Raw genomic sequence first — 26,759 nt, 5'->3', positions numbered from 1 at the left:
TGTTAACCTAGCTAACACTGGTTTCTGCGATTCAGAGAGATGTACAACATTTTGTTAGTGCAGTCTTCATAATTTATTCATGCTATTTTTAGCAGTTTAGAAAGGCTTTGGGAAAGGTTTTTTAATTCTCAGGTAATTTTTTTAATTCTCTCTCTCTCTCTCTCTCTCTCTCTCTCTCTCACTGGTGCTTGTTGTTGCTGTATCTCTGGAAGTCACAGTGAAGCAGACTGCGTCTGATTGAGTACATCACAAACACACCTCATTTAGTCCCGCGTTGTTTTTTCCACTCGGCGTTCCCTCGATTCGTGTTTCGTTTGATCCCGCGGTGTTTTGTCTCGCAGCTCGTCTCCTGAGAGAGGTTTTTTTTTTTTTTTTTTTTTCGGAGCCGAGCGAGGCGACGGCGTTCCCCCTCCGGGGTCACTGTCGCGGGCTTGCATCATCTCCCACCGGATCCAGCCCTCAATTATATTTAGATGAGTCTGTAATTATTTTCGCCGCGGCGAGACACCTTCTGCGCCCGGAACTCGTTACGGGGGACCTTTTATGTTCGGAGACGGGGATGTCGCGCGCTCGCCGAAGCGCTCGCCCGTCGAACGCCGAGGCGGAGAACCGAGGACAGTTCGCGGAAGTTTGCCTCTCCGAGCGAACGCACAATGTCGGACGCGCGGCTACATTAAAGGCCACAGCTCCACGGAGAAGATGGGAAGGGCGTCCGTTATGAATAATGGAGGAGAGGGCTCAAAAAAACAGACGGGATCTAAATGTGAACAGAGACCGAGGGACCCGAAACGGGAAAAGCGTTTCGTCTTGGTCCTTTCGGGCCGGGCAAACAGTCGGAGGCGCTTGTAATCTCGAGACCGTAACCGCCGCCGACAGACAAGACGCGTTTCTAAAAAACAGACAGAAAGAGAGAGTGAGCGAGAGGGATGAAATAAGATCAAGAGGCTGGGAGCCGTGGATGGGATTGTTAGACCATGGCGGGAGACAATAACCCCGGCGTCTGCAGAGCGGGGACAGCCGCGATTTCGTCTGAGCACGTCAAACAGCGCCCATGTAACTCTGCATTGCTCGCGCAGATTCGCCACGGAGAGCTCCGGAGATGCATTATGCCGTGCAAACACTATATAAAAAAGGTTTCCAATTGAAATACCCGCCTGTGTGTACCCATGCTAATCCCATGCTGCTGCGTGCCCCTGAGGGACACTGATGACGTCATTTAGGGTCGTTCACCTCCAGTAAATAGGAAAAACTTATAGGGGGAAAAAAAACTTGGAGGAGGCTTCTGGTTGAACACAACAAGCATTTAAAAATCAGCGTTTCCAGGTCCGTTATGCTAATGTATTTCGTTGTAGACTGTTCAGGTTCAAGTTAACCTAGGGGTCGTAACTCCACCTAACATCATTCACTTTTTTCTAGATGAAAAGCGTGGCTTAAAAACACATACAGCACTGATGCAATTGCATAATATGTATTTTAGGCGCTGACATTTTTGATTAAGTAAGTAAAATACTTCTTTTGAGAATGAGCATAGGTACCCTTCAGTACTTGTGTTACATCTGTAAAAAAAAAAAAAAAGGAAAACTCAAGGATAGGTGAATAAATGTGTGGACCGCAACAGCAGTTTTCATTTTTGATTAGCAGTGCCTGTTTGTGTGAATTACTGGCATTAGTCATATTTAAATTGTTTTTTAGGCAGTCCCTTCTATCTTACTGTGTAGTAAACAGACTCTGAAACTGCCAATCATCACGGTGTTATATTACTGCCGATCGCTCTGGGGATTAGGCCTGTATTTTTCAAACAACGCCATGCAGAGGGTTTCTAGGAATGTGTTTTCAGAGTTTCTGCCAGGCTTTGTTCTCTCAGTGCAGAAAAAAAAGTTATTATATCTTATTCATTTCTGTACAGACATGTCATAGAGCTTTTATTTTTATTTTTCTAGGTTCCCTGTCCACATTTTTGACAAAAAAACAGTGCAAACCAACTAAATGCATTTATTTTAAATTCATATTCAGACCAAATAGATTTTTCACATAGTTTTAGCAGAAGCTTGAAGAGTTTGTGGCGGCAGTGTATAATGGGTTAGGAGCTGGTCTTGTAACCTAAAGGTCACAGGTTCAATTTCCAGGACACTGCTGTTGTACCCTTAATCTAGGAACTTCACCTGCATTGCGTCAGTATATATCCAGCCGTATAAACGAATGTTATGTAAATGCTATGTAAAACGTTTTGTAAGTCGCTCTGTATGAGAGCGTCTGCTAAATGTCTTTAATGTGATGTAATGTAGTGTGGGCAAGTGCTTACACAACACCTGAAGCCTGCTGGGGTCCCTGAACGGCTTGTTTTACACGCTGGCCTGAACAGAGGGGGGCGTCCGCAGATCAGCAGGGCTTGGCAGCAGAGCGCTGGACCATAACATTAGCCAGGCTCTAGCCAACGAACAGCTGAGGTGTGGCCAGGAGAGACTGCACACAGCACAGCACCTGCCAAACCACACCACGATGGCAAACATGGCCATGCAATACCAGTGAAATTTAAAAAAACATTTACATCTGATTTTGCATTTGATATTTCTGTAAATTATGTTAATTGTGGATCTCAAGTAATTTGTAGTTATTTGTAACTTTGATTCCGCTTTCCATAATTTTTTGGCGCACCTAAATGGGTTTCGACCAATCACTAACAAATCCAAAACATGGTATAAACATGGCCTCCTACAGGTACCTTAGTAAGGATGCTAACATGCTAACTGCCCTCATTTTGTGCATCAAAGAAATGAACACAGCTCTTCTGATTTCTTGGCTCTTGCAGATGTCAACGAGTGCGAAAGAGACCCCTGTAAAAACGGCGGGATCTGCACGGATTTGGTCGCCAACTACTCGTGCGAGTGCCCTGGGGAGTACATGGGCAGGAACTGCCAGTACAGTAAGTATGCTCTTTTTTGTTAACCGTTTAAGGTGCGAGGTCACAGATGTGTGATTGGAATGTTCTTAACTGAACATTCTACTGCCGATGTAACAATGACTAACTGAAAGCGACGGACTTCTAGAACACTGACTTAGAATAGAATAAGATAAAAACATTCCAAAGGACCTACTCTTTAAAGGGTTAATAACTTTTTAGAACCACTCCCACTTCCATACGCCCCCAAAAGATGCACTAAGCTCATGGCTGCCAGGAAAAATTCACCACAGCTTCCAGGAGACTGTTTGCGAAGATGATCTCACCATCTGTGTGTTTATCTGTTAGTCTGCCGGCCTGTATCTAATCGCTCCAAGTCAGTACCACGGGATAGATACACAGATAGACTGAGAGAAAGACACTTCATCTGTCTCCAAGGGGAACATTAGTGCAGTATGATGCATGATACCATAAATAAACATACAAAAAAAAAAAAGAACAGCGGTCAGCGGTGGTCAAAATGCATGACTCAATCTGAGTGCTATAATACAGTGTATCAGTACCCATTATTCCTAGAGGCACTGTATTCTGAGCTGATCTGAACACAAAGAATTTAGCTGTGTGGGCACGTTGGAGACCTGCCGCCATCTTTTCCCGCCTTTTTCTCTGGCCAGAGTCGTCTGCGTGGCGGGGCTCCCGCGGGGACAGGCGTAACCGCAGGCGGACGGAGAGGTTCGGGGACCCCGTTTTTTTCTGCCTGTTGTCACGGTGCGCCGCCCCGCTGTCCCTACCTGAGGTCACAGGCGCTCCGAACAATGGCAGAGATAATTGCACCGCGCTCTGGGGCACCGGTTCAATTACACCGTAGTGACTGATGCGGCTGCTGCCACTGCGAGCTGTCATATTTATGCACCGTTAATCCGCCGCCCCCCCCCCCCCCAACCCCAACCGCAGACAAAATTGAGAGAGCGTCGAAATTGCCTGCATGAAAGACTGAGACTTTACGGTATTGTTGTTATTTATATTTGAGGACTTTGAAATTCCGTGCGAGTCTGTGTGAAAATAATTATGTTAGCTTTGTTCTTTCCCTTCGCGTGTTGTTTACCCAAATCTTAGAAGGCAAACTTAATTAACAAGCCTAATTGTTTTCCATTAATTATTCAGTTTACACAAAGGAAAATATATAGAAAACAAAACTGCAAATCTCTCTAGTTTCTTTTTTTTTTTTCTGTGCCTAGTGGGTGCCGCGGTGTCGATGATGAAATTCAAGCACGCGCGCTCTCACCTTTTGTCTTCCGGCGCAAAGCAACTTTCGCTGGACACGGGGGATGAGCGAAGAGCTTTCCGCTTGTGTAATGATGCGCTCTCTCCCACTTCAAACCGTTGCGCGGCTTTAATGCTGTCCCTCAGAAACAGAGCGTTCTCGTGTCCCTAAACAGCGACCGTAAACCCGATTCAGCCTATTTGCATTTCAAAGCACACCGAATTCCAGGGAAACCGTTTGATCACAAGGTCCGTACAATAGTTTACGTGGCTATTGTCTCTGTGCTCTTTCAAAGAACAAACAGCTACTTTTTTTCACGACCCGTACTGGTACTAATGTAGCCTAGAGCACTAGAGCAATATTTTACAGGCAATATTATATGAATACAGGCCATCGACTATCATTTCATATTGTATATTCATTTTTTGAAGTTTTCATTGTTTAATTTGTAATGAGAGTGAATGTAATCTACGTGACGTCTATGTCCAGTAACGTCCTTTATCTTGCTGTTTTCCTCTGATATTTCAAACGATGTAATAACACAATTGTGGAGCAAGCATTCTATGAAATAATGCATGCTGCTTAGCTATGCTGGTGGAAGATAATTCTGAGTTTGGGGAATCTGAGACTGAGGCATTTTGTCATTGCCCTGGTAACCTTAGCGCTAATGTATCACACGCTCATGTATTTCTCATGTGTTTTTTTTTTGTTTTTTTGTTTCATGATGACACTTAATCAATTTGGCAAATGGACTCAAGTGGTCGATCCTCCCCAGCGAGCTGGCTGGTATCAGGCGGAAATGAAATGGAGCTTCTAAAGGCGGGGTCTCAAACGCATAAAGCCACATGACAGAGCGTTTATCCGAGCGAACGGTAAAGCGTACCGAGGTCAGGGGTCACCGGCGGCCCGCGCAAGCCTCTTCAGCTCGTTGTTTGCCGCCGTTGTTCGCGGTAGCGGAAATCGCGTGACCCGGCGAGCGCCGGACGCTTCCCGGCTCTCTCCGCGCGTTGCGTTGCGAACGGGCCCTCGCGCGGCTCGCTCCAAAGCCCGCCGGGCCTTTGTTCGGAGACTTCGAGGATTCGGGTCGTCGTGGTTGACGAGCTGAAGGACACGCCCGTCTCGTGGCGCCTGGGGATCCGAACGCACCGAGCTGCGGAAGATGACGCGGTTTCCAGTGTCTGATTCACTCACCGTGAACAAAATTAGACATCCGCTATGCGGCAATTCTGCCTTACGTGTTGACTCCCCCCCCCCCCATTGCTCTGATGCTGCTGCTTGCCAGAGGGTGGCTATTGTCACCGTTATTGTCACGTTTTAGGTGCACAGAGGGCTTTGGTGTCCGAGAGCTTGAAGGACTACTGCTAAAGCGTCCAGCTAATGAGGAGTCCAGGCAACATTCCAGGCCAGGAGAGAGCCGTAAACGCAGGGGCTAAAACGGGCGGGAATGCTCGGAGGAGCGCTTTCATTTCCTGTTTTGAAGCACGCGCAGGAAGCTTGCGGGAGCTTTTATCCGTTGGATCCAAGGCCGGCCCAGATGCGCTGGCGGGCCCCGGGCTTGCTGTAAGTCATCCAAGTTCTGTCGTCTGCGCGACGAATGAGACTAATTTTCGGGAGCTGTGGACGATGACTAATAGGGCCTGCCCTTTGTGTGTTGTGAAACGCCGGTGTGCGTCGGTTAGCATAGTTAACTCGGACTAGTGATGTTGCCTTTAAACTCACTGGCCTGGGAATTCTGTTAGCCAGGTCTGGCACTAGTGTTCATATGTATCATGTGAATGCACTTGTTTTGAATGTTTCTCCAAAGTATATATGTGTGTGTGCGTGTGTGTGTATATATATATATATATATATATATAAACATATGCTAAATGAAATGTGTGCTTGCCTGTGGGTTTTTACACTGAAATTGCGGCCATGGTGAAGCCTCTGGGCCATAGAATCAATGTAGCTGCCTTCTGCTGCTTTTGTGATGTGACACAAAAGGCGAGGGAACCATAAGACATGGCGGCGTCATCGCGTTCGCACATCAGCGCGCAAGTGCGCCCAGTAAAGTTTGATGGCACGGTTCATGCGAGGCACAGATCGAGACGAGGCTCTGCCCAGATGCCAGCTGGAGGTAAATATAAAGCAAGAGTGATCTCCGAGGGCGGGGGGGGGGGGGGGGGGGGGAATTAAACAGAGCACCGTTTTTGGAACATGCTTTCGCTTAGCAACCGGGCAATAAAGAACAAGCTTCTCAGAACGCCGTCTGGTTCGGTTCAATGAATTTTCCCGCTAGTTGCATCTTGATGGGACCGGATGCAGAGATCCGCGCAGTGGACACGATCCACCACACCTTCCTCTGTTTCCATTCTCTTATAATTGCAATCTATTCCGTTTCGCAGCGCTTCAGCAGTCCAAGCTGCAGGTGGTAACTACCTCAGTGGAAAGTGTCTTCACAGCCTGTTTGCCGTACCAATGCCTCTGTTGTTTTTGGTGTTCGCAAACTAAATTGAAACTGTGCCTGCCTGGGCCCTTTCTCTAGACAGTTAGCAAAAGATTAATTTTTAAATGAAATAAAGGGATACTTCATAATACTTACATAATTAATGCATGGAGGTTTTTAGTTTTTCTCTTTGTTTGGGGAAACGCATTTTTTTCACAGTTGATAAATGCAATGCAGCTTCTGGATAAACTATACACATAATCATCAAAACACAGATTTATATTATTCTCATGGTTTTAGCATTAATGAAATTGAGGGCCCAGCATAACAGGAAATGCATAAATGAGAATTCCACTTCTCCGCAAGCTGGACATATTCTGGAATTTTCCACAGAGAGCACATGAGAATACATCCCCACGCCCTGCAACGTCTCCTTTCCCTTTTCATTTCCGAGGTCAGTCACCTTGCATTGCTCCTGACTCATCCTGCACCATGAAAATTCCTGTCACAACTTCTCAATAAAATAACACCACATATTAGTAACAGTTTTTGGTCATTATATCAAATTGATGGTCTGTACCTTTTCATGGTGATAACTGTAGGAAAGAACCAATAAAAAATGTGCTGTGAAGCTTCAGTGTGTTATCATTATAAATCATTGGGGATATTGTTTTTCTTTCTTAATTTAGATAACTTCAGAAAATATATTAAACCAGATATGGAAGTAATTTTCCACGGTCATTCGTCTTATGGAATTCATCAGCTCCAATATTAGTTCTTTAAGGATCAAGGACAAATTGTTCATTTTATGTTTTGAGACAAGTCAGATCGGTATCTCACTCAAAATAACTAATATATTTGAGCTGCTATCAGCGACAAGAGAAATAAAGATGGAAGGGCTAATGCATTAGGAGATATAAAGGCTTGCAATCTACGTTCTGTTTCATCCATTTGCAATTTATTTTAGGTCAAAATAACAGAAAGGGAGGAGAAATTTAAATGATGGTTTCAGGAGATAGATTCACAAAGAAACGGGGCATTTAAAGTTATTCGTACAGACTGGCAAAACATTTGGCCTGAATCTTAAGTTTGACAAATAGCAGAAAGTACTAGGAAAAGTTTGCCTCTTGTGGTCATTTATCAAATTGCAGTAAATTAATCCTTCTACAGTGGTTCTAAAACTTTAAGTATCAGGAAAAAATAGAATTAAAAAAAAAAATAACGGGACCCAAATTAGAGATCTCATACCTTTCAGGAACCCATGAAATACACATATTAACATAGCTTAGCCATTTTGGGTCCTGACCCATAGTTTAAAATTTACAACAGTTCACAACCCAGTGTTCTACAGGGATGTTACATCGTGCTGCTCATTTACATGAGCCATAATGAAGATCGTTGTATGTCTAATGCCATTTTAGCTGCATGCAAATGCCAAACCCCTGTATACTGTAGAATGTGTTTCCATTGATTCCTGCATCATTCTGTCAGATATCTTGGCTGCTGTTAGTTCTACACATGTGAACTCTAATTAGCAATTATGTCAAAAGAGGAAAAGATATGAGACATTAAATCATGTTCCACACAGTCTCTGTGCTGAACAGTTCTATGTCAGATTATCGCAGCAAAGGGGGATGTTTTAAATGGTTAATTAAAATCACTACATGCCGCAATGAAACCTTTCCCAGTAATTAATGGTGTGGTGGGTTGACAGTTTCATTCTGCCTGTGGAAAATAGCTTAAATTAATGGTCAGATGTGTATAGTGAATTGCCTATTTTAGCACACAATACACACCCGTGCTTCATATGAATATCCATACTAAACAACATGCTCTTTGCCGCTACTGAAATGAGTAACATAAGGTATTTTTTTTCTAATACCGGATGGCTGATTTAAATAGGTCAAAGACCTGCATTATAAAGTGTCTTAATAAAGTGTGTAAAGATTCAGCCAGATGTTTCTTGGCGTATGTGACATTTTCACACAATGATGCTGAACGCCTTCAAAAGTCGAAGTGAAAATGAAGTATGACAAAGAATAATATGCGATAATATCTCGCTTGGAAGTCTAAATACAGCAGCATACTTATTGGATAACCCCCCACGCCCCAAGAGCTAATTAACACGGCAACACAGAGTTTCATTCAGTCTATGGACCAGCAGAAACGAGGCAAGCAGGAGTGAGCATCAGTGCATCAGTGGACACAGATGTACGGTGTAGACGTTTGGCGGAGTGACTTACGAGAGGTGCGTTTAACACGATGAGCAGACCCGCGGCGGGGCTCGAGCTGAGCTGCAGTCCGATTGGTGCGGGTGTCAGGCCGCGCGCCACGGGACAGGCAGACGGATAGAAGCACGGGCGAGAGGAGCGCCGGACCCCGTCCCGTACGGGCGGGGTCCAAACGCCCGTCACATTGTTCGCCCAGGCCGCGGTGACTGGGAGAGCCGATTACTGTGAATAAAATGAAGGGCGGAGATCCTGCCTCTCGCGCCCTCTCTCTGAGCGGAGTCGCAGAACTCACAGGGGTTTTGTGTGTGCGTGCGTGTCTGTGTGTGTGTGCTTGAGAAAGAGTGTGTGTGTGTGTGTGTGTGCGTGCGTGTCTGTGTGTGTGTGTGCTTGAGAAAGAGTGTGTGTGCATGTGTGTGTGTGTGTGTGTGTGAGTGTAAGAGTGTGTGTGCGTGCATGCATGGGTACGTGTGTGTGTGTGTGTGAGTGTAAGTGTGTGTGCCTGCGTGTGCACTTGTGTGTGTGGGGGGACTGAACTCCTCCTCATCAGAAACTCAGTGTAAGAGCACGCAGGTGAACCTTCTCTAGGGAAAGAGAAAAGCCCTAAGGCTTAACGGCTTCTCAGGGGCCACAGCCACCGTCACCTTTACACTCCGGGACCAGCGCAGGGGGCACATGATAAGGACCCGGGCTTAGGGTGAGGTCACGCGTCCTCCGACAGGAAGCGAATACGCAGTCGCCTCCATTCGTTTTCAATGATTCTTCGCGTCCTCGAGGCACGTTGGGATAGCTGGCGCCGCGAGGCAAGCCGACGGAGCGACCGGAAGGACGGGGGACGTGGCGTGACGACCGCTCGGATTCGAGATCCGACGTGTAAACTGTCCCCTGAGATCTGGTCGGAGGATGTGTTGGCTTCACCCTTACCCATCGATCAGTGCCTTCCGGCCTGGAAACTAATCTGCCTGTCTCTACCTAAGCTAGAGACCATGAGTGTACGTGTGCACGTGTGTGTGTGTGTGTGCGTGTGTGCTTGCGCTGCCCACGTTCCCTGATTTTTCTTCTGTTATGGATGGCCAAGAGATAATGCCGTATTCTAATCCACAATCTAAGCATGGAACATTAAATTGATTTTCAGTGGTAATAAAAATAAGAAAAATAATAATCATAACAACATCGATAGAAGCCATTAAGTGGACAGAATAATGCCGTACGTTGACTGAATATTTCAGTTGGAATATTTATTTAAGGAGATTAAGGACCCAAATGTAAATGAACATGTGCAATACAAGCTGTAAATATGGAAGAGAAACATGTCATTTTAAAGACAAAGCCCCCTCCTTTTGAATTTGAATATGCGCAGTCTTCTGCAGATTAAACTGATTTAGTCGACAGATGTATTCCTGCCATTGCAATAACATGTATGGTCATAAATACCGGATCAATGAAACTATAACTGGAAAACCTCTAGAGCTGCATATCAGATAATGAAATTATGAGCACTTTACACCTGTTCACTTCATTTAAGCTGCAGTGGGATGATTTAAGAAATTAGTCCGCAGTTTGTTTGTAACCACCGCTGCTGTCGTTATTCAAACGACTGAAGTAAGTAAAAGAAAATCTGTTTATGCTGCATTCATTCTCAGGGAGCCAGGACACGTAAGGAGGCAGGAATGAGTGGAGACTAACAAAAGGAAACTGGGACTCTGAGCGAGGGTTCTCAGAATTGCAGATTAGATTTACACCACGCAGTTTAATCGCTCTGCCTCTCTTTGAAAATAACACTGAAGGAATATGAGTTCACTGCGTTTGCTTCGAGAGTACGCGGAAAAAAGGTTCACATATCTGGTCCAGAAATGCCCTTGGATAAGGTAAAAGCAAAACAAATATGTAAATAGGTAAAAACCTGATACCTGAATATTTTACACTGACATTTTCCATGCGAATGACAATTTTGCATACAAAAAGCAGTGTTTCATATGGAAGAGGATACATATTCCCGAGGGGGTGGGGGGGGGGGGGTGTCTGCTGGTTTTTGGTGTGATTCAGCACTTAACTGACTGGGGGGGGGGGGGGGGTTCTATCATAGATTATGATAGAAAATAGAACAGAACAGAATGGAATTTTCATATTCAGTATAAAGATAGTTTTCCATTGCTTTCATATTAAATTGAGATCTGGTACAGAGGTCACTGACTGTCTAAAGAATCCACACACCTTGTTTACAAGGCCGTCGCTGGCTGCAGACTAAAAAGTAACCGCAAAAACCTTCCCACGCTGCAGCCTTTCAGGATTCGACTTCGACTGCGTGACTGTGTGCGCGCGCGTGTGTGTCTGTGTGCGCACGCGTGTGTCTGTGAGCGCACGCGTGTGTGTCTGTGTGCGTGCGTTTCCTCAGCCCTGCGGCAGTATTCAGATATCTCTGGAAGATTTCTGACATCTCTTCTATCAGGTCCCCCAGAGACACAGGACCACGTGTTACTCCCTTTCCTCTGTTAGTTTATCAAGCAGGCCAGTCCGACATGAGGACTTCTTTGAGGAGCCCTCCCGATTCACTCTAACACACGAGCTGTGCTAGTTTAAATGGTGAACACATATTGCCTTAAAAAAGCATCATTAATGAGGCAGCTCTTCAAACACAAGGGCAAAAACGCATTGTGATTTTGCCTGAACCTGAGCCCAGCAGAAGCGAACAGTTTTTAAAATATCATTTCTAGAAGAAAACCACCGTAATTTTTTTTTGGTTAAACCAGCCGCCAGCTAACTGCTGAGGACTACTCAGCTACTCACGCAGTTAACACTGCGGTAACACTCCCCCCCCCCCGTCCTTTCTCTGCATTCTGGAGTTTACCGCCACATCGATGCTCTTTTGTTCCTTTCTCCGTTTCCTCGTTTGTTTGCGCGTTTCCATGCCTCCCGGAACCGAACCGGCCGCTTCGTCTCTCCCGGGTCTCGACTGAATTATCGACGAGGTTGCGCGCGCCCGCGAGCGCGCGACCTGCCTGCTAGCGCCGCGGTAAAGATGCGAGCGGGTAGAGAACGCGTGTCTGCGCGCCGCGGCAGGTGGGCGAGCACGTGGGCGGCTGTACAGGGGGCGGGAGGCACGCAAGGAGTCATGGGAAAGCAGAGCTCCCCCACTGCTTCCTTCTCCCTTTTGCAGTGTGAGATCTGGAGAAAAGCGGAAGCACGTGCTTCAAACGCAAAAATATTTCGTGTGGAGTCTTCATTTCCACTGTAAAGCGCTTTGACAAGAGATTGAAAGGCGCTATATAAATGCAGTCCATTGTGGTTTTTTTCCTTAACAATTGCCATTATCCAATTATTGTATTATATAATAATATGATAAAATGTACAATTATTTAACTGTGTGATTTGTTTTCAGTTAAGTACAATTGATCATATCTATGTATATGAGAATGCTCACCAGATCCATTCAGATTAAGTGTCTTGTGCTAGGCTACAAAAGCAGTGTTTTAGAAGTGAATCAACCCCATCCCCTTCACCCCTCCACTACACTGCCACCTTTGGTCCTTTTCCCCTTGCTGTTCATGATTTTGTTATAAGTAAAATGCACTAGCTTTAGTAATAGGATCAGTCATGAGTCAGTTTGAGCCAGATTTTGTTTTGCAGTCTGTTTACACATATGGAAATCCCTCTGTCTGCTTTTCTAGTTAGAGATTTAAAATAGCCTGGGATTGCATTAAACGTCCTTTAGTGGTCATCTATTGCCACTTTGGAGGACAGATTAGCTCTTGAAAGCAAAACACACAGCAGCAGAACGAAACTAAATTGGGAGAACGAGCCAAGCTTGCGAAAGCGTCAATGTTCGTCTGACTATTGCATTTTTCCCTCTGTGAGTCAGACCTGTGGTCAACTGAGCATTTGAAATACCCTGTTTAGATTCTGGGAAGAAATTATGAAGCACTCAATGTACAATCATATGATTTTTTTTTTTAATTATTAGGAATCTTCATGGTTTTTTGGCCCAGGTCGATAATAAACATGCGTGCTTCAGGACAGAAATGACACTAAAGGACAGGCAAATCTACAGTATGTGTTAGTACTCAGTGTCCACTTTGCCAAACAGATGGTTAGCAGCAGATGGTGCTGGAGGTCCCTTGGTGCAATTACACACAAACGCACAAAATAATGTAATTCCTCACTGAAACGATACTTTATTTCCATCAGAAAATGAGGATGTAAATCACATGGTAATGACTTCTCCGGAATCCAGAGAAGCACAGCGTGCCATTTCATTCTGAAGATTACGTTTTAGAAAGAACAAAAAAATCAACCGTCTAATTTTCTTTTTTGTTATTTGCTTTCCCGAGGTGTCATTTGTGAAGAAACGTAAGTGTTTGAAATAAACTAAACAAATTAGAAAGGTATTGTTTATCTCATAAGCGAGAGTTTCTGATCTGTGCTTTATAAAACAACTTCTTTGTTGTGGCCTGCCTCATGAAGACCGAAGGAAAAACGAGAAAACAACAAAAACAAGTTATGCTCAGACGCATTCACTCGTGGATTTTGAAATGGAAGGTTCTGGTTCCGTAGTGTGGGAGGAGGGTAACTGCCAACTGGTATTTAAGAATATTAAGAACTGCCTTGCACTTAAAAGGCGTTTTGTGAGCGATTATCGTGTGCAGCAGAAACGCTTCACTGAATACACCTGCAGTAAAAACACTAATCCAAAAATGGGCAGCTGCCTGCGCTCAACGTAAACCTCTAGTGTTTGGTCTTGTTAACTCGTTTCATCGTAAAGCTGGAACTTATTTTTCTTCACCATAACCCACGATTAGGACATAATTACACGTACACTAGAGTAATTTTCCTAGACTGACACTGTAGTCATTGTGTGCTTGATTTAACTTTAATGCCCGGCGGCACTTCGAGCGTGTACATAATTTTACTGTTGCGCGTGCTCGATTGCGCTTCTGAACAAAATGCTGAATTCAGCTTTCAGGTTCTCTGCCACTATAGTTTGGACTGTGTGAAATAACCTCTAGAACTCGCCGGTACGTTGTGCTGACATGTTCAGAAAATACAAAATTGTTGTTTTCGGCAGTTCTTTGAGAGGAGCAGAAACCTCTGAAGGAATAGCCGTTGCTCTGTTTTTCAAGGACGGCGTAATGGCTTGCTATTAACGCTTTAATAAATACAAAGTCTTCATAAACAGCGACTAAGTGTGAGCTGTTGGGGATCATGTTCATTTGGGAGCTATTAGCATTTATATCTTCTGACAGCGAGCCCATTGCACCCTGGTCTAATTGCAGCAATTTGTTGGCACGCAGTGACACAGAGTGCAGTGCAAAACCCATATTTTTCGTCGCTTAAATTTTTAAAAAATATTTTATTGGACTTTTGGAGAACTGAACTTCTGGGATTTAACCCCATTCTTTAATGAAACACTCACATATTATGGGTAAACAAATGTTGCCCGACGGCCTGTAGAAGAACGTTTGGCCTTGAAGCTAAATTTGTCTGGATCTCGAATCGATAGATATGTGACCGCATGACATCGTTATTGTGTTACGAACTGTTGCTCCGTGATATTGACGAAAGCAGAAAAAAAAATAAAAAAAGTAGGTTGCTATGTCGTGATCCTAGCATTTTAGGGAACGGCAGATTGTGTTAGACTCAGATTAATGTCATGCTTTAGCGGTTAAGTGTTTTCCCTGGGAGACTACTTAAGGCCGGCGTGTGTGTATGTGCACATTGGTGATGATGATGCAGTCCAACCAGGGCAGTAAAGCGTCCCTGCGATCAGGCTTGAAAGCCCTGTTCGCCTCTGGAAAAGCCGCGCTCCCTGCAGCAGACGTGGGCGATGTGGGCGACCTGGCCGCGCAAAAAAATGGACCTCTCGGAAAATGACGAGCCGAGCGGATGTGGCCAGAGTGACAGCGGCAGGCACATCACGCTCACATTGGGAAACAAGGACAGCGTTCCGATTCATTTGAGCCAGAGCGACGCGTCGCTGCCCGAAAACAAGGACCCGGCTTCCCGCGTGGGCTACAGGAGCAGGAGCGGGACGAGGGATTCGTCGTCCGTGAGCGGGTCGAAGGAGACGCTTGAGGAAGGAATCTCCTCTCGACGCCGCCCTGCTGGGCGAAACAAAGGACACGCCCTCCGTCTGCAACACCCCGCCCGACCTTGCAGAGGACGAAGGCATCAAGGTGGACGCCTCCAAAACTGAACTGATCGACCAGGATGATGATGAGGACAATGATAATGACGATGTTGATGAAGACAATGATGATGATGATGATGATGATGGTGATGAAGGCAATGAGAACGGTGTTAACAAACGGGCCATCCTAGAGAGTATAACAGTGGACAAGGACATTTTAACAATCATGTTCAAAGACTGCTGTCCCTTTGGTACTTAATGAATTATGTGTTTGCCTGTTTGGGGACCCTCATCTTAAACCAGTGCATGTTAGAGGAAGCTTATAGTTAATCTCTGTCTGTTTTGTGTGTGTGTGTTTGCTCCGTAGAATGCTCTGGACCTCTTGGGATGGAGGGGGGAATCATCTCCAACCAGCAGATCACAGCCTCCTCTACGCACCGGGCGCTTTTTGGGCTGCAGAAGTGGTACCCGTACTTTGCCCGACTCAACAAGAAAGGCCTGGTGAACGCCTGGACGGCAGCTGAGAATGACCGATGGCCCTGGATTCAGGTAACAGACCCAGACCTGGACTTAGCCCCAGTTGTGTGTAGGCTCAGACCTGGATTTAGCCCCAGTTCTGTGTAGGCCCAGACCTGGATTTAGCACCAGTTCTGTGTAGGCCCAGACCTGGATTTAGCACCAACTCTGTGTAGGCCCAAACCTGGATTTAGCCCCAGTTTATTGTAGGTCTAGACCTGGATTTAACCCCAGTCCTGTGTACTTGCAATGCACTTAACCCATAACCTTGAATAAAATGTTATAATATCAAAATATATAAGGATGAGAAATAGTCCTCACGTGTCTGTATCTAGGCAGGAAATTCTTTTTTAAACAACATTATTTCTCAGTTGCTAAAATTGAAGATAATGGTGATAATTAAAAAAAAGTGAAAAGTAGCTGATAAGTCTGAGCAAGCTGGTGCCGGTTGGCCCACTGCTTCATTAGATCCCATTCCATTAGATTATAAACATTAGCTAATGCAGAGCTGTAACCATACCAGGTTGCTTGGCTTGGAGCGGTTTGGCTCTGTCTGTCCCAGCTTTGCCCAAATTATGGAGCTTAAGCACCACTCTGCTATGAGCCTTCTCCAATGGCTTGCCGGTTCCAGTCCTCGTTCCATTTGTGTTGGGCAACAGTACACAAAAGTACAGTGGCATCTGTTGATGTCCACTAAGATGTTTGGAGGTAGCAGCTTGCTGGGACTCAAGATGGCAATGAGCCCCTGACTAATTTGGGCTTTTGATTTTCTAAAGTAGTAAAATGTCTAACTGATTACATTTATAATACATTAATTATATAATATGTTAATCATTTGTGGCTAATTAATTAGAACACCGTTATGTTGTATACATTCATATACAAGGATAAACAAATAAAGTAGAGGTTGCCTATAATATGAGAGTGCGTACAAGATCTGACTACAAAAATTATGGAATATGTACAAGGTGAATCTCCTAACTTTATGAAACATGATAATATGTCCTGGTGTTCTTGCACATATTATATGAGCAGGTGGCTGAGTCTCATGCTAACCCATATCCATGTACTCCGGTTCTGTTTCATTTTAGTCTTAAAGAAAATGTGTTGCTGAATTAAATGCCATGCTGCGGTCCTCTTTAAACGAAGCGTATGCACTGATTAACTTTGAAATTGTGATTATCTCATATTGCAACAAGTGCCTGATAGTTTGCTATTAACACTTAATATCTAATTAGATTTATATAGCAAATAATTAGCCCTTAACTACACTGACTGACTGCACAATGACCTCTGAGATTAATGTGCAATAATGCTACAGTATTCTAAAAATATGTTGTGCTTCTTGATGAAAGAGCAAGACGTCAAAGCTAAATATGTGATGATGTATTGCTTTTAAATGATGGCTTTGTAAGATATTAGATTATTTTTCCCAACAAATATGTTTGGAGGTTATTTTTCTCCCCCAAAATAATTTACTTTATTTAATAAGTTACTTTTGGTGATAGCTGCACTCACCAAACTGCATTTGTGAAGAAAAAAAAACATGCTTTTAATTGTATCAAAGTTAAGAACAAATGTGTGAATCCAGACCATACTGTGACTGTGTGAGTACACATTTGACTACAGTATTCTTTATTCCACCCAGTGCACACGCACATTTATATGCAATGCTTGGGGCTCATCAGTATTCGGTGCAATGCGAGCAGCAGGCAGTGACACTATGGAGACATTGTTTTCAGTCTCACAGTATATGTTGACCCCCTGCCTGCACACAGCTGGCTGCTTGTAGAGTGTGTGGAATGCTGGTGTTTCAGTGCTGCAGGGAGGTTCAGGGCGTTTGTCTTCAATGACACCGCACAAGAGAATGTGACTAAAGCTGCATTCTGTCCCTCTCTCTCTCCGTCTCTCTCTTTCTCTCCCCTCTCTCCAACTCTCTCTCATTCTCACTCTCAATTTCTATATTTCTCCTGCCTCTCTCCATCTCTCTCTCTTTCTCTCTCCCTCTGTCTCTCCATCTCTCTCCATTTTTCTACCCATTCTCTATCTCATCCTTCTCTCTTCATCTCTCTCTTTCTCCCCTCTATCTCCACCTCTTTATCCCTTTCTCTTTCTCCATCTCTCTCGTTGTCCCCTCTCTCTCTCCATCACTCGCTTGCTCTCCCCTCTCCCTCCATCTCTCTCTCTCCCTTTCTCTCTGTCTCCCCCCTCTCTCTTTCTCCCCCTCTTTCTCGCCAGAGAAGTGCTCCTTTCCAAATGCTGTTGTGCCTGTGGGTTCTGGGTTTATGAGGGAGGGGTGAACTGACAGAAGGACGACCCGAGCAGGTAGCGAGAGCCGCAGTGTACAAAGGATGCATGTGCTCTGCTCACTGCTTAGGACTGCAAGTATCCTACGCTAGAGGACACACTGGGGTAACTAATAATAAAATTCTCAGACATAAAACTCACAAAAAAGATCCAGCTGTTCAGGAAGCCAGCTGGACACTGTGATTGGCAGGGAGGCGGGGCCATCGATTTAATTTCCAAAGTGTGGTATTGGCTCGCTGGGCCATACCTTCCTAATGGATTGCTAACGCACTCCTTGCATCAGTGCCCACGCTCAAGACCAAGGGTAGACAGTCACATCCAACTGCACACGACTAAGCAGAGACTCTTTTTAACCATTTAAGGTGTGAGATCACAAATATGTAATTAGAATGCTCTTAACTGAACAGTCTAAAGCTGTAACAATCACTACAGGTACTACAGGTAGAAAACAATGGAGTTCTAGAGCCCTGACTTAAAATTTTGAAAAAAAAAAAAAACATTCCAAAAAGTCCACTCTTCAGAGGGTTAAGAGTCACCACCCATAGTTAGCTTTCCATTTATGACAAGTGTTTTTACAGGGCTCCTCTGGTCATGGTCTTATGTGGTCTAGGAATACCCAGTTGTGCAGTTGTACCGAGTGTTGCTTCGATTACTAAGGAATATATCTGCTGCTTGTCACTCAATGACCTTTTCAATGACCTTTTTAACACTTAGGGCTCTCGTTTCTGGAATCAATGTCGCATGGTGCGTGGGTTCACTGGGCATGGCTTGTGAATGTTGGTATTTTCGTGACCAGAGGCTATTAGCGTACAGCTCAAAGCGTGAGGTGCTATTGGACAATGGCCTGGATTATAATTAATATTATCAGTGGGTGTTGTACAGATGGATTATTTAATAGCCAATCAAATGACCTCTTTTCATTCCCTTTAAGAGCTGGGCACATTACACTGGGTGCATTGCCAGTTTCCATAGTCTACAACGGCAGTGGAACACAAGGATAAGAATATACTAATCCGATGTTTCTTTTCAGTTAGAATTTCTCATAAAAGAAATCAGTTTGAATTTGTTCAATTTTTTTTTGTCAGAATTTTTAATAAAACATTGCCTAACCATTTATTATGGCTTATGGGCCGGTTAATTAATTTTCCATTAAAACTGTAGCTAAATAGCTTAAATGTGGGATGCTATACAGCAGTATCTTGAAGTTTCATTAAACAAAATAAAATCAAAGAAGATAACAATGCCAGTGATACCATTCAGAGCAGTAAAATGATTCAATAATTGCAAATTTGCAATAACTTGAATACGTAATAAGCAACTTTAACCTTTGTTTTTATTATGGTTCTACAGTAGCATGACCTAGCAAATATCTGAACCTTTTATTTTTAGGCTACTTAACAATATACCCTCCAGACAAAACAATAGCATGGCTTGTTGTTATGTCTCTTTGATATTGAGTGCTTCCTGATGATGTTAAATTAGCTTGAGAGGAGATATCTAATGTAGTCAATGCATGTAGTTTGCATATACAGTACTGGCAAACATTATGAAACATTATTTCCATAATTTATTTATTCTGCTGTTGTTTCTCAAAGCCATTTTCATCTATAAAATGCATTCAAAACGGTAATCTTTCTGACCATGAGTGGTAATGACCTTCCTTAAGCATCAGTAATTTGAAAAGTGTATAAGCCAAAAAAACTGTTTTCTTTCTTTGTACTCATATTATTATTTTATGTAGAAAAATACTGGACAAAGAAATACACGTTCAAGTCCAAGTATTTCTTCATTTTTGTTTTATGTTGATATTACATTTATTACATATTACATTTATTATGTCAAACAAGAAATTGTTGCAAACTATTGCATTAATCCTCAAACTGTTTATAAATGCAGTCTATCCATAATTTGTGCCAGTACTGTAGCTCTCATTTTAACTACAGTCACTTAATTAAAATGAAAATAATCAAGTTGCGTTTAATGTCACACTTCTCATTACAGATGGGTGTAAAAAGAACAGAATACAGTACCCCCGGGACCACAGTTCAATATAAAAACTGCCGTAAACTATTAAAAACATAAATAAATATAGAAATTAAAATGATAAAAAAGACAATGAACAATACATGCAAGTATGCATTTTTCTTACTTGTGGGATTTATTTCAAAGTCAAATCAGGCGTGCATTGCATGGGAAAGCCCTGAAATCAGCGGCCTGCCGCTGGGCTATGATTTACGATGTCGATCTGGTCTGAGTAGGCAGGTGGCAATTGTGCAAATGCAGACCAGACAGACCGAAAAACTGCAATGAGCTGCACCAAAATTGCAGTCAATTTCTAGATCTTGACTGACACACCCCCAGAAGTGACTCTCCTCTCACTTCAGCTAGTCAGGAATAACGGCTCAGGCGCGTCATAATCAATGACAAAAATACCGTTTTACCAGAGCGACAGTTCGCTACACACCATGTGCCAGCCGGAAAATAGAGCCTCTTTCTAGTGGTTCTTCAGCATGTCAGCATGTGTCTGTTCTAAGCTTAGTTTTGAGAGATCTCTGAGCTCTGGGTGTCAGAGGTAATGTGGCCTTCTTGCTTTCCGCTAGTAAGTAAATGTGATTTGAATAAGTGAACCATTTAAGATGAAGAATTAAATCATTTTTCATTTACCCAGAGGGCATTTAAGGATTTTGAGCAGAGTTCTAGCCTTTGACTTTGCCTTCTATTTCTTATTAGCCTCTTAATGGCACAACGGTATGTGTGTGTGCATGTATGTGTGTGTGTGTGTGTGTGTGCATGTACGGGCGCGTGTGTATTTACATGTGCTACATGTATATAATTGCTATCTCTTGCTGAAAGCTATTTGGCACATATTGCTAGGTAGAGCAAGTGTGAATGCATTCCTGCTCTCAACACCGTGCGGGGCTTGGGGTTGACTCATTTTCCAAAAAAGCCGTGTGTGAAATTTCAAGATAAAAGTTTAAGTGCCAAACTGCGGTGTTGGACTCAACAGGTTGTGCATCATTATGGGCTCGGCACACAGATCCCTCATTCAGATGCGACTCCCGCAGCAGTGCTGTAATTACGCCCAAACGCACGCACAAACACTTGACAAGGAGGCCATTAAATAAACTAATTGACCATTTTCCAGCAATTACAGCGTGAGTGCAACTCAAATCGCTGACTGCGAGATTTTTAAATCGCAGACGCCACCGCAGCTCCTGACGTGTAGGAGAGATGTGATGACTCGGGTTCGAGGAACTGACAGAGGAGACATGACTGTGATGGGGGGGGGGGGTTGAGAGTAAAGGGCTTCTCTGTCTGCACTTCCATAAGTTTTGAGTCACCCTGAGACCTCAGTATCTGACGGACATTTTGAGGGAGGTCATGGGATTACAGGAGGTTCTTTGGACCAATTACTGCAGGTAAGCATGCCCCTTGTCCCTCCAGTCCCTCAGGGAGAGAGCTGTAAAAAAAAAAAAAAAGGCGCTTGCATCCCTTTGCTAAAAGGTTCCTGCCATAATTTCGGAACCCCAGGTCCGGTGTCATTTCGACGCGCCGCCAGAGAGCGGCTGTGTTCGGTGAACCCGTGCCGCACTCAGACGCATTCCCCCAAACTGGCAATCATCGCGACGCTCCAGAGCAAGAGGTTTTTCAAAACTAGTTAATATGAAAACAGTATAATGACTGTGTTGCTGTAAAGTGCTGCAATTAGGAGGTTTTGAGGGCAGTGGGCGATGCCTTGCTTTTACATAACGCTGGCAGTTAGAAAGGAAATTACACTGTGCTCCCCGAGCACATACAGTAACCCGCACGGGCATTGCATTAAGAGTTTCAGATACAAGATACAAATGTACGGAGATGCCAGGCTGGATTTAGCACTGCGCTACTCAGCAATACTTGTATTGTACTCGAGCAATTGAAGCGATAAGGTCGAAGGGAGAAAACGGTTCCAGGTTGCTGGAGACAAACTGCGAGAGGGTTCCATAAATAGCTCTTGTGCCCTCACACGCTGTCTGCAAACATCTCCATTTCATCTTCCACGTGAAAACACTGAGGACAGTTGTGACCTTGAACAGAGGAAGGTTATGTACGGAGCTTCATGTATCAGGTCAGAGTGGCGATGACATCTTTGCACTCCTCTGTTCAAACTTATTTTACATTTGTGTTAACTGTCATTGTGTTACGAGCTCTGGCAGTGAGGCTGACAGTATTGGTCTCTCAGTGAGTCTCAATTATTTATGTTTTTGGAACTCGGAATGTCGGTATCCACAAGTGAATATCTATGTCCTTAGTGGCTAATTTGTTTGGATGTTCTTTTCAATTTGTTTTACTTATTATTTTCCCCGTGGGAAAACGGGTTGTGCCTGATTCTGAATAATTCCAGTAATGTCGCTTGAACAGAAACGGCAGGAAAAAGCAGACCACCCACTGTGCATCTGTCTCTGTGTGAGTCTCTCTGTGAAGAGTCGCTGCACAGCATCAGGGCTTCCTTACAGTAAGCAGGCTGTCATCTTTTACAGTTACTGCAAAAAAATAAATAAATCAATAACTGCTGATGAGAGACGCAGCCCACTTGAGTGAGCCCTACTGAAGAGCAGCTAACAGGCCTCAGTGCTGCCCCCTATCACCATATTCTCTTTTAAAAAAGACCAGAAATACTTCAATACTATTCATTGTCAGGTGAAGTCATTCTTCCATAGGATATTTTTGTATTTCATTTTTGGGCAGTATGTTTTTTTTTTGGAACAGCGAGATGGACGTTGGGTGAATTGAGATGTCTATTGCCCTGTTGTATTAGCATAAAGCCATAAGCACGATGCAATCTGAGCTCCTTCTCGCTAGTGTTAAATTTAGCACTGTTGATTGAGAGCACCCCGCAATCATACCCACTGTGTTGTGGAGGGGTGGGTGGGAGATGGGAGGGGTCGGATAACATCCTTGCTGTGCTGCTCTGAAACTTTTGTTTATTTATCTGCGTGCAATTTGTAAATCCTATGTAATTCTTCATTATCTATGTCAGTGTTATGACATGCCCCAAAGTCAGGCTAAGCAGACATTCTCTTTTTCCTGGACACTTTCCCTTTTTAGAACTGCAAATTACCCACCTGGGTGGGATTTCTAAATTCCAAAAAATATTTATGATTTAGGTTTGCTCATTCCTGACTGCATATAAGTAAAATATCCTATTACATTCATAACGCCCGTGTTTTCTTGAAGACCAAAAATACGGTTACCCTACATAAAATGTATTGCCCATTGAGGCAATTACAGTTACTCTACTCTATGCTATTCTACTCTAACCCATTTCACCTCTCTATCTATTTTTAAAATATACTTTATTCTTCTCTCCATTGTATTCTACTGTACTATACTCTCACTGCTTTGCCTTTATACTCCATTGCGCTCTACTGTACTTTGTTGTACTCTACTGTATTGTGCTACACTTACCTTTACTCTCTGATCCCCATCCCAGGGTCAGTCAGTCACCATTGGCCTTTTCTCTCCTGGCAGATTAACCTCCAGAGGAGGATGCGGGTGACGGGCCTGATCACGCAGGGGGCCAAGCGCATCGGGAGCCCTGAGTACGTCAAGTCCTACAAGGTGGCCGCCAGCGACGACGGCAAGACCTGGAGGACCTACAAGGTCAAGGGCACAGACGAAGACATGGTGAGCCTCGGCCTTTAAGCTGTGAGATCACAAACGTGATTAGAATGTTCTTAGCTGAACATTCTGATGCTGATGTAACAATCGCTACCGGTAATTAATGGGTAAGGAGTTGGTCTTGTAACCTGAAGGTCGTAGGTTCAAGTCCCCGCTAGGACACTACCGTTGTACCCTTGAGCAAGGTACTTAACCTCCATTGCTTCAGTGTATATCCGGCTGTATAAATGGATGCAATGCTGTGTAAAAGTTCTGTAAGTCGCTCTGGATAAGAGCGTCTGCTAAATGCCTGTAATGTAATGTAATGTAACTGAAAGAACGTAATTCTTGAACTCCAAAAAACCTACTCTTCGAATGGTAAATCACATCACCCCGCATTCGGCTTGGCACAGCTCTTTCTATATCTTTTCAGATTGCTTTTATTATGAATTCCTAAATCTGTGCCCTACCCACTTCCATGCTTTCCATCATTTTGTGATGTTTTTGATAACCCCCCAAAATCCCTGCCAGCCCCAATATTTATTCTCTTCCACAGCCGTCTAAATCCCTGGTCTTCCCTATGATTACTTTTTAGTAACTCTTTTGGCAGTTAGTGAGTTCCTGAATATTTTATCTACAATTTTATTGTCTTCTGAAGTAAGAACTCGAACAACAATAAAAAATGATTGGATTTACGTGTTGATATAAAATAAGAGTTTCCTTCCTCAAAGTTTGAGCTGTTTGCTTTGAGTTTGTGGGGAGTTGTGTCTGGGTTTTTTCTTTTTAGAGGAGTGGGTGAGGAGAATGTTATTTTAAGCGAGGAGAGCCACAGCTGTACAGATCCTGAGGGATGTTGTCCACGTCAAAAAATATGCAATGGTCCAGATTAAACCTAGAGAGAGTTGCCATTGTCTGCAGGCTTTGCAGATGTTTCCGAACCGGGACATCCAACAGTGGGAATGTTGCATTCACTCAGTTCCTCCTTCTGTTGTAAATAGGTCAAATGACTACATCTAGTTCTTCAGAACGTACTGTTCACGTGTGAAAAGTACTAGTTGGAAGCGAAAAGAAAACTGTAAACAATTTTTTCTCTTTTAATCCTAATGTGTATGGGGAGGTGAGTGCTTTTATTTCTGAAAGGCTGCACTTGCTTTTTTTCTCTTTTCAAGATATTCCGTGGAAATGTAGACAACAACACGCCATCTGCAAACTCTTTCACCCCTCCGATTGAGGCCCAGTACGTGCGAATTTACCCACAAGTCTGCAGGAGGCACTGCACCCTCCGCATGGAACTCCTGGGCTGTGAGCTCACTGGTCAGTGGCACTGCACCGCACTAGAATATCCATTAGGGGGCATCTCTGAGCATGGAACAGAGGCATTCCAGAATGTTCTTTAAGTTTTATTTAGACAGGCATTACCATGGGTTGACAAGTGGGACTGGAAAAAAAGCATATTATAAACTTTTAGCACAATATATATTTTTGTTTCACACGCTAAAAATATATATTTTTTAATAATTTTTTTAATTGCTTGCCACAGGATGCTCTGAGCCCATGGGCTTGAAGTCAGGTCACATCCAGGACTATCAGATCACTGCGTCCAGTATCTTCAGGACCCTCAACATGGACATGTTCACATGGGAGCCGGGCAAGGCCAGGCTGGACAAACAGGGCAAAGTCAACGCATGGACGTCCGGGCACAGTGACCAGTCGCAATGGCTACAGGTAAGCCCAATCTCGCCTGAAAACCTCCCTCTAGAAGCATTAGCTGGGGATGCACTGTGAGCAGAGCACATTAGCCGAGAATGCTCTGTTAGTAGAGTGTATTAACATAGCATGCTCTGTTAGTGGAAAACATTAGCTGGGGATGCTCTGTTAGCAAAGCACATTAGCCGATAATGCTTTGTTAGTGGAATATATTAGCATAGTATGCTCTGTATGTGGAAAACATCAGCAGAGGATGCTCTGTTAGCAGAGCGCATTAGCCAAAGGTGCACTGTTAGTGGAGCATATTGACATAGCATGCTCTGTTAGTGGAAAACATCAGCAGAGGATGCTGTGTTAGCAGAGCACATTAGCCAAGGATGCGGTGTTAGCAGAGCATATTAGCCGAGGATGCTGTGTTAGCAGAGCGCATTAGCCGAGGGTGCTGTGTTAGCAGAGCACATTAGCCAAGGGTGCTGTGTTAGCAGAGCGCATTAGCCGAGGGTGCTCTGTTAGCGGAGCGCATTAGCCGATTATGCTGTGTTAGCAGACCGTACTAGCCGAGGATGCTGTGTTAGCAGAGTGCATTAGCTGAGGGTGCTGTGTTAGCAGAGGGCATTACCCGATGATGCTGTGTTAGCAGAGCGCATTAGCCGATGATGCTGTGTTAGCAGAGCGCATTAGCCAAGGATGCTGTGCTAGCAGAGAGCATTAGCCGAGGATGCTGTGCTAGCAGAACGCATTAGCCGAGGAGCCATCCTTGGCACTCTCTTCCCAGAACACACTCTTGTTTTCTTTGGCTGCTGCTCAGTGCGTTCACACAGTGGAGAGAAGCCTTGCATTGTGCTTATTAAAGGTAACTGATGGTGAGTGGCAGTGGAATGGCTCCAGACGGGCTTTCTAGTCCTTAAAAAGCCTGGTCTCCAAGGAAAGGGCTCTGTTACTTTTTAAGAGCCCAGAATCACAAGTAAGAGAAGGCCTTGCAGCTAGCTGAAACAGAGGGTCTTTCCTCATTGGACAGGAGTGCACAGTAGTCAGAGAAACCAAATCCGGAAGCTCACTGTTGAATGTGGCACCTCATCTGAATTCCCTCAGTAAATATCCAGCTGTCTGTAAAACTGTAAGTGCCCTGAGAACAGCGTTGAGAATAAATGATGCAATGTGCCCCTGAATCTGGGCGGATTTAAAGGAAGCATCTTTCTCAAGTATCTCAAGTTTGTATTCCGTGCGATTGTGTCAGTGAGTCAGCTTTGACACCTCCACAGCTGACCCCAATGCTGAGTTGAATGTTGGTGGACAAAATCGGAGTCTTGATTTTGCCGTAAAACCCTAGAATCCAAACCCATCACTGCTTACGCCTCTGAGCGCCTCTGGCACAGGCAATTATGGCAGTCACCCTGCAAAAGCGCCGAAACGCAGAACGGAGATTATCTCTGCAGTGGAATGTGGCTGAAGGCACAGCACTCCCTCCATGCACTGTTATCACGTTGAAAGCAACATACGTGATGCACTGCCATGTCTCTGTGTAGCGTCTGATAACGTCATCCTTAGAACCTGGAGAAAAAGACACCGCTATTACCGTAAAAGCTTTCAAGAGGATACCTGCATCCTACCAAACTCCATCAGGACCTAAAGACAGATAGTTAGCTGCATGC

The 26,759-nt window shown here is 44.1% G+C and overlaps 1 protein-coding gene across 2 annotated transcripts in view; it reads left to right on the top strand.

Moving 5' to 3' along the window:
- The window catches only part of LOC118206781 (EGF-like repeat and discoidin I-like domain-containing protein 3), a 149,536-nt gene that overhangs the window by 81,417 nt on the left and 41,360 nt on the right, over nt 1-26,759 (top strand). For both annotated transcript variants that reach the window (XM_035379847.1, XM_035379849.1), the window contains 5 exons: nt 2,810-2,923; nt 15,308-15,489; nt 23,272-23,427; nt 24,570-24,714; nt 24,941-25,125. In XM_035379847.1, coding sequence (XP_035235738.1) covers nt 2,810-2,923; nt 15,308-15,489; nt 23,272-23,427; nt 24,570-24,714; nt 24,941-25,125 — 782 coding nt within the window. The remainder of the gene's footprint in view (nt 1-2,809; nt 2,924-15,307; nt 15,490-23,271; nt 23,428-24,569; nt 24,715-24,940; nt 25,126-26,759) is intronic.

This window comes from Anguilla anguilla, chromosome 10, assembly GCF_013347855.1.
Source record: "Anguilla anguilla isolate fAngAng1 chromosome 10, fAngAng1.pri, whole genome shotgun sequence".
Classification (NCBI taxonomy): domain Eukaryota; kingdom Metazoa; phylum Chordata; class Actinopteri; order Anguilliformes; family Anguillidae; genus Anguilla; species Anguilla anguilla.
Note: the sequence above shows the minus strand (reverse complement) of the source record. Positions and strands in the feature narration are given on the sequence as shown.